The sequence below is a fragment of the Dermacentor silvarum genome, chromosome 1 (genome assembly GCF_013339745.2).
Source record: "Dermacentor silvarum isolate Dsil-2018 chromosome 1, BIME_Dsil_1.4, whole genome shotgun sequence".
Classification (NCBI taxonomy): domain Eukaryota; kingdom Metazoa; phylum Arthropoda; class Arachnida; order Ixodida; family Ixodidae; genus Dermacentor; species Dermacentor silvarum.
This window is the reverse complement of record NC_051154.1, coordinates 119,163,085-119,178,960: the sequence shown is the minus strand read 5'-3', so window position 1 is coordinate 119,178,960 and position 15,876 is coordinate 119,163,085. Positions and strand designations below refer to the sequence as shown.

Here is a 15,876-nt window from a genome sequence, read left to right as displayed (position 1 = left end):
CTTCGGGCTGTCCAGAAGGCCCGCGAGGCGGCGGAGAGCTTCGGGCTCTCTGTGCCGACGTGGGAGGTGCCCTCTACACCTGGCGCCTAGCCAAGTGTCCTCCAGGACCCCTTCTTTGGGAAATAAAGTTTTACCACCACCACCACCGTAGTTCACGGAGCCATATCTCGTATTTCCCGCCACCGAGCGCCGCCATCTTGGTATCGTTCGAAAGCTCAAAGTTTCGCCGTTCCGCTTCTCAATTCGTCGGTCGTCGCCATCTTGTAACAAACGCACAAACACAAAAGAAGCGCGGGTCTGCTGGAGGTAGTCACACGGGCCCTCCGATGAAAGCGGGCCTCCGATTGGCTGCCGTGGTGAAAGGCGTCTTCCCATTGGTTACTGCTGCGGCAGCGAGCAAGATGGCAACCGCAGTTGTCTGCTTCGCAAACCATGCCGGCGTCTTCACTTGACATGCAGAATTCGGATTTCTGAGAGCGCCCAGTTTAGTTATGGATCGTCGCTCGTTGGCGAATAAACTTTGGACGAAGCACGCCTTCGGAATACGGAAGCGCTCCTACGGCAAGAAAATTACGGCGATTATTTGGAGACGTGGAGGCGCACCCGGCTGAACTAAAGTCCCTATATAAGAAAAGTACCGCCATCTAATCTTTCCTCCTCCGCCGCCGCCTCCTCTCCTAAAGCGCTTGCTTTTTCTTTACTTTTTGCTTGCGAAAGCCAAGTCGACGGTGGCGCACCTAGAAAGTCCACGTTGAAGCTTTCAGGCCGGGCGCGCGCCGCCGGCGACTGCGGCTGCGCAGAGGACTTTCAACATGGCTCTGAGGCAGAAAAACAGAAAATATAAAGAAGTGAAAAGCGCGCGCTATCATCGTCCAATCGGAGATACAGGAGAGAGAGAAGCGGTGTTTATCAAAGGATGGCGGTACTTTTCTTATATAGGGACTTTAGACTGAACGAGCGCAACCTTGCACCGTGTGACTCCAGCAGCGAAACCCACAATCGCCCTGTGCCATCGGCACCGATAAGGCAGCCGACGGAAGACGCGCCAACGGAGGCTCCCGCGCCTCGGCGTACGGCCGCGCGAATCAGCTGAGATCGTATCTCGGTAGACATAGCTCGCTGGACTAGGCAAAATGGCGCAAAAAATAACGCGGCCCGAAGCACGGCAGCCACTCCGCCCGATGGCACGCGGAAAAGGAGGATAAGCACAAAAGCAACAAAAGCGCCACCGCTTCGAACTCTTCGCGCCCATTCGCGGCCTCCGCGCTGTCCGGCGTCGCGTCCACGCCTCCGCACCAAAAGAGAAAGGGAGAAAGCGCGTGACTGCGCGCTGTTCTCTTTTGCGGCCGTCGGTGGGGCGGCATTTATTCGTATCAACCGACGCGGGTCGAAAATCGATTTGTAACAACCGTTTTCTAGCACGTTGCAAAGTAATGGGGCTCGGCCGGGACCGCAGAAAAATTCGTATCATCCAGAAATTCGTATTTGGCGTGATCGTATCATTGAGGTTCTACATTTTTGGTTTGTTCTGATATTCGAGAAAACTGAATAGTTAGTTTTCCAATACGAATAGTTAAAGTGTAGTATTAAATTTGTATTCGAAACTGTGTGTGTGTGTGTGTGTGTGTGTGTGTGTGTGTGTGTGTGTGTGTGTGTGTGTGTGTGTGTGTGTACATACGGGGCGATCATATGGTTTTGCGGAATTTTTAAAAATTGCCTGTGGCAGATAGCCTCATTCTTGTCCTTGAGCTGGATTTTTCGAAGAGGCGGCCATTACTAACACGACAAATCTAAACATATTGCAATTTAAAAATTCTAGCCGTAGAGAAATTTGCCTGCGTGGTGCAAGCACATACAATACCAAACTGTGTTCCTACTCTTTACCACAAAACAACGCTGTATTGCGACAAAGCTGACATTATGAAACCGGTCACCAATGTAAAAAAACGGATTTGCATTAGATTTCTACTTTGCTTAGGAGCCTTAAGTCATTTCTGTGTGTTTTCTACTTTAAACACATGGGAAGTTGGCGCATGTTTGGTTTGGAGGTTAGGTTGTGTTAATCCCAAGCAAATACTGACGAATGAATCAGTGGTGTGTGTGTGTGTGTGTGTGTTTTTTTGCATCTTGTTTAATTCGACCTACCGGAAAATAAATCAGTTTTGACGGTCCCGTCAGGGTTGAATTAACGGAAGTCGACTGCATTACATTCTAGCCCTGTTCACCTCGACACAGATGTACACAGAAGCCAGAAAAATCTCTTAACTTTGTGCTTATAGCTTGAAATTGACAAATGTAATGCAGAGTTCACACATGCAAATGCAGTTCCTGCAGCGTGGTGCATTGTTGCGTATTCAGACGTAGAAAAAAATTTTTAATTTCTGAATATGAGGATCAGTCAAATGGGAATCATAAATTTGTAATAAAATTTTAAATTGCGCACCACTGTTCTACATATAAGTTGGAAAAATTTTTGCTAGTAGTGTAAAAAATGGCCGGCAGGTGGCAGAAGTGTACAGTTATACAAACCTTGACCTAGTTCCAATGTAAAAGAAGACCACTTGAGAAATGCAGCAAAGAGCGGCCTTCTGTGATCAGATTTTTGACAAGTGAAGGAGTAAACCTTATACAATAAACATTAAGTATGCTAACATATGTCGCAGTAGCAAGTGTATGAGTGGAGTAGAAAATTCACAAATGGACATGACATCTGGGAAAGACTCCTTGTCCAGGTCAAAAGTATAGCTGTACCAGAGGGTATTCCAGCTGTCAAAGTTTTAGTTTATTTAACTGATCCTGATATTTTCCAACCACCTACATTTTACTGCCTAACTGAATAGTACCAGAACTCTGATAATACTGTCTACATAAGTGCATATAGTGACATCAACTTATTAATTTTTATTGAAGTTGTATTTGATTAGATTTTATGACTATATATTCAAATTGTTACTTGGGAGCTAAATTGCGCATAAAGATATTTGCACTTCATGATAGTTCTCTTGATACAAACTGGCTTGTCATCAAAGTAATTATGGCTAGCTTTCAGAGCATTTCATATTAGGCATTCGCTTATTTCATGCAGTGCCAAACGTAACTATGACTAAACTACTATATCGAACTATGACCTAGTGTAATCTGACCTTATGCAATGGCATTAAGATTTAGCTTTGTGAAATTTGTCGTTTCATGAAACTCCTCTACCAGAAGACTTTTCCAGTTGTTTTTGTAATTTTTGCAGGTGCTATGAGGTGGCAGGCACACCATGGATCATCAGGAAGGCAGGGCAGCTTATATTTTCAGAAATCCCAAGCTCCAGTTATGAAGAGGTGGGCTTGTACATCTCTGTCAGTGTGGTATCATTATATTCTTTTTTTTTTCTTTTTTTAGGGTTGGGTGCTGATGCTTTTATGCTTTTTTGCTTTATTTTAAGAAATGTTGGTTGCAATATACAGTCAAACCAGGATGTATCGAATCTGAAGGGGATCACAAAAAAGTTTGATATGTGGGTAATTTGATATATGAAATAAAAATTTTATACAGAAATTTTCAAGGTGATTTTACAGCTATATGCACAATAATTCATTATGTGTGGGTTCGATATATCCAGGTTCGACTGTATACTGTAAAATATCAAATTGTAACTTTATTGTTGGTGTCTTGAATGAAACCAAAGCAGTTTTTGATTACCTGTGAAACTTTTTGTCAACACCCAAGATATGAAAGAAATCGTTTCTAGAGAAGTATGTGGGAGAAAAAAATTTCAAACATGAAGTGTGTGCCTAGTGCCTTTTTTTAATTGAAATGTTGAACAGTGTTGCCAGTATGTCCTGACCAAGAGAGAATGTTGGTTTTGTAGAGCAAGTAGTGTGCCATTATTTTCACTTGCTCTAAATTGACAAGACATGTATAGAAATTTTCAGCTCCTCAATAGATTTTACTGAGAACGCTTTGTTGCCTTCCTTGTACTTAAACTTGCTGGGTCTTCCCGTGTTTCCTGAACTAGTACTGGTGCCTCTGTTTCTGTGTCTGTTGTCCCTGTACAATTTTAACAAGTTCTGTTTAAGCACTAAGAGGTCGAACTGCTAGCCAAGCTTCTTGTAAAGGGCCCCAAACCACCCAGAGGTCGAAATTTAAGTCTGGTGTTGCAGTTGTTCACTAGTCTACAACAAACACATACCCGCGAGAATTTTTCGAAATGGTGCTGTAATAGCGGAGGTACACACGTTTGATGATCGAAACACGGCCCTTGCTCGTTTCGCTCTTTCTTTCGCTTCTCTCCTCGTCGGCTGGTCTCTCCTCCTCGCCGAGTGATCCTCCAAAAGTCACGTGACATACGTCATCGCCAACTCGCTTCTCAAAACACTGTCCACTTCCGGTAAAGGCACGTCCACGCTAGCGGCAAATATACCGACGGCGAACCAGCCTCCTGTGCCGTAGAACGTCTGCCGCGGACGGCAGTTCGGCCAGCAGAGCAGGGAGCGCGCGTACCTGCCAGCAGACTAACCGGAAGTCATAGGTTCTTGTTCGACCAATGGACATCGTCACCGCCGTTGATATCACCAGATGCACCCTGGTGACATCGTGATGAACGCTGGTGATACAGGACAGGAGGACGGCATTGTGTTTTTTTTTTTTTTTGCGCACCCGCTGCGCGTGGCGCTGCAATGTTTGGTTTGTTGATCGTGACGGCATTCTGAACTCGATGCGCGTGTTTACTTGAAATGTTTAAAAAATAGGAAGTTTGTTAGGGGCCCTTTAAGTCTACGGGGCCATAAGCGGTGCTGCGAAGCTATCCGGATTATCAGTGTCCGATTTATCGGTCAGCGACTGTACAATAAAAGTTTACTGCAAAATTTTTTTAATTGAAATGTTGAACAGTGTTGCCAGTATGACCTGACCAAGAGAGAATGTTGGTTTTGTAGAGCAAGTAGTGTGCCATTATTTTTTAAGCTTGTAAAATGCTTACCACATAGGAAACAGCCCTTCTTTTCTTCTGCTCCACTTGGCTGTTCCACGGTACATTATAGTATAGGCGCCAAGTGAAACGCGAACAGCGGAATGTGTGGCCGAAGCATAACTGAAGGTGTAGTGTGTACCGTCTAGTCATCCTCATTGACAGGCGCGTGCATCCGGTTTGACCGCACTGCAAGGTTATGCTCCTCCTTTTCGTTTCTGTGCTGGTTCTCTTTTAGTTCAAAGCAAGAAAAGATACTGGCGCAGTTATGATGATGGCGCGAACCGTACCACGCGCACCGCTGTTCGCATTTCACTTGAAACCGATAGCACTTACAGTTTCTCCGCACTGTGCGATAATACTCGCCCTATGCTGCGATATTTTAGTATCTGTATTTCGATTTTTATTTTCTCGCTTTCAAGTAAGAGAGAACCAGAACAAACGAAAAGACCCAGCATCACCTTGTAGTGCGGTCAAACCGGATGTGCGCACCGCGCCTGTCAATGGTGAGGACAGGATGGCGCGCACTATACCTTCAGCTATGCTTCGGCCACGCGCTCCTCTGTTCGCGTTTCATTTGACGCCGATATTACATGCTTAAAAGGCCCACCAGTCTAAGGGGTTCAGCTTCTTTCCACACACTTTCCGGAATATATCCATCATCTAGCAACTATTGCACATCTTGCATCTCAATTGTTATTGGATGTTCTTCAGAAAGTTTGTTGGCACATATTTTGTTCTTCGTCTCATTATATGCCCATTAGTCAAGCATTACTACAGCAGAATGATTGGCATTCTTTGTCATACACGTGGCTCTTTTTCTAGCCCATTTTATGAGAACTAGGGAGTTAATGGATGAAGTACTTCATACGTGTGCTTCAGGGTCCTTTAAAATAATTTTGATCATTGTGCTGAAATGCAGAGAGTTAATAGGGTAGGCCCTTTTAATTGTCAAGAGCTTAATTTAACTGCTGTGCTTGAAGCATATAATTAATGGGTTTTAAAATTTATCACTAGAGATTCCAGGAACACCATCCCCATTCTACGTAGAATGGGCAGGTAATGTTAATTGGGAGTAATGAAGTCGGAGGGAATAGTTCAAGCATGCCACTCCCTTCAGCTTCTCTTTAATTGTAAATGTGTACATTACTTTTTTACGTGTAATAATCAATGTAAATTTAATACAGAAGTAGACACTTTTTCAAAGCAATCGTACATTTCATCTGAGAATGCAATTCATTTGCTGCAGCTGCATTTGTGCAGTGAATGGGAGAGGAAATAAGTGGAATAACGGTTTCTTTTATAAAGCTGGGCTCTGTGGTAGACTTTTGAAGCTAGTCATCTTGAGGAGAGGGCTGAGGAAGAATTCAACAAATGGCTCAGTGGCAGCGGCCGCCGGTGGGACGCGACACAAGTAACATCCAACTGTCGTCCTTCTGCATTACAGGTGTGAGTAGGGAATAAACTGTATACTGTAGACAATGTGAACACTAAACATACTCATTTTCAAGGTGCGAGATAAACATTAACGAGATAAACTGCTTCAGATAGCAAATTGGAAATGCACTCAGGTAAATAAACAAAGTAGACAACACACTCATCACTGCACGTGTTCTGTGCATTTAAAAAAAACACCGGTTGTCAAAACTAACCTGAAGCCCTCCACTACGTCCTCATAATGACTTATTGCTTTGGCTCATTAAACCCTCTAAGTCAATCATAATTGTGAAAGTTGCCTTGTAGCAGCAGTTTCTGGGGGTTCTTCTGTAAATGCAATTTCTCAGCATAGGTTGACTTCATGTCTAATCAGTCTCTGCATTTTACATTTTCAGGCACTTAAGCACTTCCAAAAAGCTGAAGAAAGTAAGCCTCCAATTCTGTTTTTCATTTAAGAGTACTGACATGACATTCTCACTCCTCCCCCCCCCCCCCCCCCTCTAAATGAAAGTTCAAACCATCTATAACCTAGTAAAATACTGGCATGCATCAAAGCATGTTAACTGATTTACCATAATATGTGCTAGCATGAACTGCTTTCATTGCCTACCCAGAAGGTGGGTGCTTTATGGCGCAAATCCAATGTTTTCTTTTGCTACTGTTGTCACATTTGCTACAAGATAGTCAAATCCACTTATAACAATATTCAAGTGCCACGAAAATGTCATTGTTATAACTGCGTTGCATGGAAAAAAAAAAAAAAATAGGGGAGTGTAAGAGCTGTTTGAGAAAACTACAATGGCGGATAGGCCAGTGCCCCACCCCACCACCTTCCTCCATTTGGCTGCTGACTGTGTCGACTCGTTTAACTGTTTAAGGTGGGAGGCCACACTCAACAAAATTTTTTGCAAATATTTGATTTTTTGTTTTTTACATTTTAAGATCCCCCAAACATTTAGCTACATATTGCAAAAACAGTATGTCTCTATCACGATTACTTTGCGAATTTCAGCGAGTTTTTGAACCCTTACACTTGTATTGTGAAACCGAAACTTAATTGCATTGGTTTCTTTTTGTAATTATTATTCACAATATTTTTTTATTATCAGCTGTTTGTACTATTAAATGGTATTCTTGTGCTTGGTTATGCATTTACTATTCTTCTACAATCTCTATAAGAACGGCCACAAGGGGGATCCTGACACTTGAAAGTTTGTTGTTTACCTTGATCGGGCTTCGCTGAGCTGCTGTTTAAATTGCAAATTGCATTTTCGCAACACTCGCAGGTGTGAAGGCATAAGAAGTAGACCACTTTTTGAGTAGTATAGCAAAGGTCAGAGTGCACAGAAAATGCAAACGTAAATTTGCTGGGAACCAACACACTACGAAGCGTCCGTCACCTGAGCTAGTGGATGCGGGCATTTCAGCAAGTGCCAAGAAGCTTGGGAACATCAAGAAAAGCTACGAAGCTCTATTGCCAGATTCTGCTCTCCAATGGAACAGGATAGTTGACTCTGATATCCTTTGTTCAGTTTTTTCAGTGCTCGCATGCCCTGAATGCAAGAATTCATCACTGAAGCTGGAAGAACGCTCTCATCAAGGGATTTTCTCTACCTTGTGGGGGAGCACACGCTGCCACCTTCTCCCGCGGGCGCTCGCCCGTCGCCGGCGCACGGAGCGCCCGCGACAGCAGCCGGATGGACATCTCGTGCGCGCATACCGCGCGCTGCGGGAGCCGGGTGAACACGGGAGAAATGCACTTTGCCCTCTCCCGGTTCTCGCTCGCCTCTCGCGACGCGCGTGCCGCGCGGAAAGAGGAAAAGTATCCGGCGGGCGAGGAGGACACTCCCCTCGCGGAAAGGCAAAAAGGCATAAAAGAGCGCGACCGAGAGACCCCCGGCCTCTCTGACCTCGCTTCACCTACTGCCTGGACGGAATTTACCTGCTGAAAGCCGTGAGTGACCTCGTTCGCGTGACTACCACACGCGACGAGGCAAGCCTATTTTATTAGTCGTTATACAGAGCGGACTTCCCTCTACAAGTGTGTTTTATTGCTGACAGCAATAAACGTTGTTGAGTTGCCTCGCTGGTTCCCTTATTCGCCCGAACCCTACGTAGCTGCGATTACACGCGCTACGGTTTGGGGAAGACCCCCACACTTGGCGCCCAACGTGGGGCCCGAACCCACGACCCTGAGATTAAGAGTCTCGTGCTCTACCGACTGAGCTAGCCGGGCCAAGTGTGGGGGTCTTCCCCAACCCGTAGCGCATGTAATCGCAGCTACGTAGGGTTCGGGCGAATAAGGCAACCAGCGAGTCAACTCAACGTTTATTGCTGTCAGCAATAAAACACACTTGTAGAGGGAAGTCCGCTCTGTATAACGACTAATAAAATAGGCTTGCCTCGTCGCGTGTGGTAGTCACGCGAACGAGGTCACTCACGGCTTTCAGCAGGTAAATTCCGTCCAGGCAGTAGGTCAAGCGAGGTCAGAGAGGCCGGGGGTCTCTCGGTCGCGCTCTTTTATGCCTTTTTGCCTTTCCGCGAAGGGAGTGTCCTCCTCGCCCGCCGGATACTTTCCCTCTTCCCGCGCGGCACGCGCGTCGCGAGAGGCGAGCGAGAACCGGGAGAGGGCAAAGTGCATTTCTCTCGTGTTCGCCCGGCTCCCGCAGCGCGCGGTGTGCGCGCACGAGATGTCCACCCGGCTGCTGTCGCGGGCACTCCGTGCGCCGGCGACGGGCGAGCGCCCGTGGGAGAAGGTGGCAGCGTGTGCTCCCCCACAACCTGTGCGGTTGTGTGTGCTGTGTGTGGCTTCGAGCATTCATTCAATACATCGAAAAGAACAGTGCGTGCTAATGATAACAAGATGGGAGCCAGATGGCAGCCAGCTAGTTCCGGTTCTGATAGGAAGTCACGTGGGCTGGGATCCCAACACAACCCGGAGCTGCCCGAAGTTTGCAATATCGAACGCTGGGACAGCGCTGGCCGCGGGATAAATGTAAACATGCTACCAGCATGGCAGTGGGCGGCGCGCGCGCGGCGTAGTCGGCCCATTTTTGCGTTGCCACTGTGAAAATACACAGCTGTATTCGGCAAAACGATCACTTTTGCGAGATATTGCACAACTGGGCATCTCGCTTTGCACAGCGTAACAAACGGCCTGCCACGCGTTCGATGCCAAGACGCAAAATCGCACGTAAATAATCGCGAAAAAGCGATCGCTCGCGGATGCCGCGAGGAGGTCGGCCACTGGCGACATTTGAAGTCATTTGACAAGACACGAAAAAGCGGGTACGTCATAACGCGTAAAATTTTGTCCCGATCGACATGCTTGAATTCGATTTGAGAAAGTTTGTTTCGGTTGATAGTACTCCTTTCAATCCTGCTCCTGTGCTGAAGGAGCTGGGGCTGCGGCTGGCACATGAAAATGCACGCCACCTGTGACCAGCGAAAAGCTTTACACGAAAAATAGTATTGGTCGATCATGAGCTAGAGCAATAATTAACCTAATATACGTGTGGCCACTGTTCATCTCAACCAGTGCATTCCTTTAACATCAACGGCGGTTTCGAGCTCCCACCCAAGCATACAACGGAGAGACGGAGCGTACACGGGCTAGCTGTGACACCTTCGCTATATAACTGCAGAAAAAAGATATCGCCGCATATATGCGAGCGATGTGAAACGGGATACCACTAGAGAAAGATGAACCGGAAAGGCACCGTGATGTGTGGGAATTCAGCGTCTACAACTTCGCGAACAACTTGCGCGGAACACGATGAAAATGCCATGCAAGCATAATCGACAGCGCCCACGGTGACAGCGCCGTGCGCGCTGTTTAGGGCAGGGAAGCATTCACAGCATACACACACACATAAAAGAGAGCTTCAAATGGTTCGCCGCCGCTCGTATGGCACCGCCTCGCAAGGCGGAATGGTGCGTTAGAACCCTAGTAAGATAACGCTAGAAGCAACGCAATCAGCGATCCACGCATCGCGCCGACAAGTACGCAAGACGAAGTCCAAAACCACAACAGCTGGGGCAGCGCGCGCTAGCATTCGACGCAAGCCAGTTGGCTGAGCTTGGTAAAAGTCCTCAAGCGGCCGCGCTACAATCCGTCAAGTCCCCACAAAGATGGCGGCGAGCGCTCATAGCCTCTTTTTGTAGTCTGCTAGCCAGAGAACTTCCAGAGAGCAGCCAGAACAAAGTCGTCCTGGCAGGTTCTGGCAGCCCGCGGGTAGCCAGAACGGCCCAGCCCAAGTAAAACGAACGCGCAGCGGAAGTGCGTCACGCGGTGGGCGGAGCAACACGAGAAAAACGAAGGCGCTCTGGCTGGCTCTGGCAGCCCGCGGGTAGCCAGAAGTGGAAAATCAAAGAAGCCCAATGTTCGACTGGTGTATGCAATGCGTCAGTTAGGGAAAAGGCATGCAGGTGCTACAACGTTCTCTAAACTCTAAAGTGATGAACATGCCTCTCCCTGCGCACCATTCCGCCTACGACAGAAAATCATCTCAACTGTCTGCAGCAGCTGAAGAAGTAGCATCCAAGTCGATGACTGATGTTGCTACAGAAGTTTCTCATGTCATAAGGAGTGATGAGTGCAGTGTTTCAGGTGACGGAACGTGGCAGAAGCATGGACATTCATCTTTGAACGGCTGTGTGTCGGTGATTTCTGTTGACACAGGAAAAGTTATTGATGTTGAGGCACTTTCCAGCACATGCATGGCTTGCAAAACCAAATGAAAGTTGAACCCAAAAAGTGCTTCATACAGGAGTGGAAGGCAAGTCACACTTCCTGCCAAGCAAACCATGAAGGAAGTGCAGGTAGTATGGAGACGGTTGGTATGAACAGAATATTTGAGCGATCACAAGCAACATGAGGCTTTAAGTACCTGGAGTACTATGGTGATGGTGATGGTCCTGGAACGGCGTGGAAATTTGTAATTCGCAGTGAAGTTACGGGGGAGGGAGGGCTCTTGCATGGGTGTGGGCTTTTGCTCGGAATTTTACGGTAGTTTTTGGAGGATTTCTTTTTTAGTGTTTATCACATTATGTTTATCCTGGTTCATTTCATAGGGTTTACATTTAGCTACACAAATGCCAAAGCTTTGCTCAATTCTTCATTTCAGTAGTTACTTATCATTGCTGGCGCGACTACCAATTTTAGCTCATTTCTTTATTGTAACTAACTCCCTGAAAAAAATTTGAACTCTTTTTTGCACTCTAAATAGTGAAATATGTTACTTAAGATGCGCTTAATCTGGCAAAAAATTATATTCCTGGCTGCTGAATAATATTTTTTTTTTTTTTGAGTGTGGCCTCCCACCTCTGCTTCCTACGCGCTCCGATCACGTGTAACAAGTCCCGGTTGTCGTCATTCAAGAATGGCACTGCTATAGTAAAATCTCGTTAATTCGAATTTCAAGGGACCGACAAAATGTCTGAATTAACCGAATGGCGGATTATCGAGGGTATCAAGGAAAACAAATGCTTTCTATGTCAACACGCTTTTATTTACTGAATGAATCAGCAGAATCCTGTTTCTATTTTGCACAAAAGGAGTGCGGAATGTGCAATTCTTGTCATCTCGTGACTGATTGGCTGCGGCGCGCATGTTCATCTGAGACACGTTTTTCACTACCGTGCGCACATCCCGATTATTTTTTCATCTGTGTCGCCAGGCCGCTGCCCATTGCAATGTAGACGGTGCTCTTCAACCTCGACAGCTATGCACTGAGTAAAAACGAAACTATTGTTTGCCGCAGCTGCGGCTGCTGTCGACGCGATCATGGATGGCGACCTTGCGGTTCTGAAGGCGCACGGCTGACACACGCACTGAGTTGAAACGAAACTACCGTTTGCCGCAACCGCTACGGACGAAACCGCGGACGCAATCATGGATGGCGACTACTCGTACGGTGTCAAAACGAAACTACTGTTTGCCGCAACCGCTGCGGACAAAATGGAGGCCATTATCCAAGCGATCATGGATGACGACTACGTAGTCGTGAAGGCATGCGGCCAACGCGGTGCTATGCGCAGCGGTAAACGCGAGAAAAAGGCTTTAAAGGCACAAATAGGCACAAAGCGTTCCGGCGTTGCTGTCATTCCCGTACAATTTTCACTGATATCTATGGCGATGCGAACTTCATCGCTTCGTTTCGGTGGATGCTAACGCCATTTTGGCTCCATTGCGTCGCACATTTGCGGCGCTTCGCCAGCCCAACGCGCTATCAGCGCAGTTGGCACGGTGCATTCGTGTTTCGGAGGGTGGCGCGGCATAGAGCTATGGTCGCAGCCCCATGTTCAGAGTGGTGGAAGGGCAACGGGTTAGAGGTGCGCGAGGCTGGCGATGCGGAGAATGATGGAAAACAGCGCTCGGCGGCATGCAACGGCTTAAATTTTTTTTTCTATTTTCTTTTCAATGAGTTCGCATTCCATTCCCTTTGGGCACGGACACCCAGTAGCCAGACTTCATTGTTATAACCGAGAATGCGGCATGGGGGCATTGTAGTAAGCAGGTTATTTCACCATAGAAAACAAACAAAAGTTGCTGGTGCAGCAGCTTTTCATTGTTATAACCGATACATTGTTAAAACCGGTATTGTTATAAGTAGGACTGTATACAGAAAAGGCATGAAAGAAGGCTCTTGGTGTTTAATCATAATAAAATTCTGTTAACCTAACTAAATTAGTGTTGCTAGTTTCATTGTTGCTATGAAGATAGTTGCATTTGGGATGTTGGGTACCTAAGCTAACTTTTCCTGACAACGGAAAGGTAGATGCCGCTTTAGTGGCTGCAGACTGATGAATAATGACAAGTCGTTGCTGCAGATTTGTTGTATTGTATGCACACAGAGGGTTCCTGGCAAGGGTAGCAAAGCGACTCGCTTGTGTAAAGCACGGGGGCTGGCTTAGGGAGATCGGCAGACAATGACTGGTTGTTACCATGAATTTATTGTATTTTATGCCTCCCCATTAGACTCTATTGGCCACTGTGATCCCGTTTGGCGAAAGTAAAGTGCTGGTTCTTGCGTGGGGCTCATTGGCATCGGTTCGGGATGAACATAGGTCCGTCCATAGGTGTGTCTTCCGTTGTACCTAGGAGGGCCGTTCACAGAATTTTCTCTCGCACGTGCACATAAGTGTCGCACAAACGTGGCGCAGCTCTGGCATGTCTGCACTCGTGACAATACAGAAAAACGCCCCTGGAATTTTTACGAATTGTAATGTTCACAAGCTGGCAGGTATGCTGGATTACTAAAGTGATGAGTGTAATGTTTGTGAATGTTCTCATTTTTGAAATGCTGAGTAAGTAGGATCTTTTATTAGGTGAAAGTGGTTACTGTGATAGTCGGCTCTGTCCCCCAAATTGTGCTTGAAAGCACATCATTTTATTTTAGTCCCCCCCCCCCTCCTCCCTTCCTTATTATGAAATAAGCAAGACAATTCAGTTTATCCTTGAATTCTAGCACACATTTTTTTTTGCCCTACCAGCTGTTGTTGCATGCAGGGCTTTGCTCAAGAGGGTGGAGCTTGACACTTCTTTTGATGACCGAGAACCAATATTTCAGTCGTTTCCAACTGCTTTTGTGTGCACCAAGGTTTGCTAGAAACATGAATGACTATATTGTAGCGCATTTACTTTTTTTTCTAGTTAAACCACATTTTTACAGAAGGAACCTGTTAATGATTGCCAAAACTCTTTTGGAACTAAATCGCAAGGACGAAGCAGTGACTTACTTACAACGATGTGTTGACATTCCCACCAAGCCTACACAAGATGACAAAAAGGTATGCTTTGCTCTTTGCCGCTGGAGTCATAGATGCTTCAAATGCATGCACCTTTATCTAGTGCAGGTAGGTTGTACACATTTGTACTATACACAAGTTGTTTTTGCCAGTTCTTCTCAATGGTGGCCAGAGGGGGGGGATAAAATACATACAGTGGAATCTCAATGATACGATCACGGCTAATACGAATTTCCGGATGATACGAATTTTTCTGAGGTCCCGGCCGAGCCCCATTACTTTGCAACGTGCTAGAGAATGGTTGTTACGAATCGATTTTCGACCCGTGTCGGTTGATACGAATAAACGCCGCCCCACTGACGGCCACGAAAGAGAACAGAGCGCAGTCACGCGTTTTCCCTTTCTCTTTTGGTGCGGAGGCGCGGATGCGACGCCGGACAACGCGGAAGCCGCGATTGGGCGCGAAGAGTTTGAAGCGGTGGCGCTTTTGTTGCTTTTGTGCTTTTCTTTTTGTCTCTTCGCTCGCTGCGGCGGCCGCACTTCCCCACGGGCGGCCGCCGCAGCAAGCGAAGGTTTGTGCGGTCTATCGCTTCAACGGAAACTGAGCGGCGTAAGCACAGCGCATACAAAGGTCAGAGCCGTGTGGAGATCGCTTTCAAGATACGGTGCGCGCGACAACACCGACAGCCGGCACAGGCGCAAAGTAGAAGAACGCATTTGTTGGCAGAGTAGGAGCCCCCCCCCCCCCCACTCCCTCCCTCCCGCGCTACCTTCCCGCTTTGCTCCTTTCGCGTGGGGAGATGTCGTCGCCAATTACCCTTGCGCTCGGTTGCAAGATACGCATTTGGCGCCACAGCACAGCGTCACCCTCCCTCCCTCCCATACCCCCACGGCCTTCCGCGCAACGGAAGTCGCGTTTGCTCTCCGCTGTGCGTTCGCTGTCCGTGAAGGCGCACGTCCTTTCACTCGCACATACGGCGCGCGGTGACGACTTTATCGCCCTTGGACTCGTGCTCCACGTCTCGTGCTCCTTACCCGCATCGCATTCGTTGATCTCCTCTCCCATCGGTGCGCGCACCTCGTGCTCGCTACCGCCCTTGTCGGCGAGATTTTCCCGCGGAAGCCGCAATTTTGTTTCGCGCGGCTGCGCTGTAAGCAGCATGCGTATACATGGAGTTCTATGGGAGGGTAAACGGGAGTCGGAAAAGGCCGCGTTGTAGCCAGTTCTGCACTATAAACGGTTACGTTAAGTGGTCTATACTGTAAATGCTTTTTACGTACGTGTGCCTGAGTGAGTTCACCTCTCGACTCTTTAATTTAGCTACTTTTAATTGTGTTTCGATGATACGAATTTCGGATAATACGAATTTTTTTCGTGACCCCGTGAGATTCGTATCATCGAGATTCCTCTGTATAAGCTTTGAGTAAAATGAACCCTGTGTGTAGTCCCGCAGGGGTGTCTGCGTCAGCAGGTGTTTAGTGTGTTGCGACACCACGTACCCGAGCACACGAGGGTTGGAACCTCCCACATCTAACCGTGTGCAGCTTAGGCGTGTCCAGGGAAAAGGAGATCCTGGGGGTTGAGCCATTGCTGAGTGCTTGGACCTTTATGGCCCCTCGGCAGAGGCAACACACCCCTTTAGCCTCGGCTTCGCATAGACGGCACTCCCGGGCTGACCCATTCGGGGGAAATCTGTAGTTGCCTTTTCCTATCCTCCTCTCCAACCTTAGTT

At 47.2% G+C, this 15,876-nt stretch overlaps 1 protein-coding gene and 1 non-coding gene across 5 annotated transcripts in view; one reads left to right on the top strand and one right to left on the bottom strand.

Moving 5' to 3' along the window:
* LOC119435918 (nuclear receptor coactivator 5-like) overlaps nucleotides 1–15,876 on the top strand; it is a 206,026-nt gene that overhangs the window by 168,369 nt on the left and 21,781 nt on the right. For 2 of the 4 annotated variants that reach the window (XM_049660896.1, XM_037702614.2), the window contains exons 13-15: nucleotides 3,242–3,329; nucleotides 6,790–6,820; nucleotides 14,049–14,185. In XM_049660896.1, the coding sequence (XP_049516853.1) occupies nucleotides 3,242–3,329; nucleotides 6,790–6,820; nucleotides 14,049–14,185 (256 nt within the window). Of the gene's footprint in view, nucleotides 1–3,241; nucleotides 3,330–6,265; nucleotides 6,405–6,789; nucleotides 6,821–14,048; nucleotides 14,186–15,876 lie in introns of those variants that run through there. The other 2 variants (XR_007465293.1, XM_049660898.1) reach the window with 2 other exon arrangements.
* On the bottom strand, nucleotides 8,558–8,630 carry Trnak-cuu (transfer RNA lysine (anticodon CUU)). The gene has a single exon. It is a non-coding gene; the product is annotated as a tRNA-Lys (tRNA).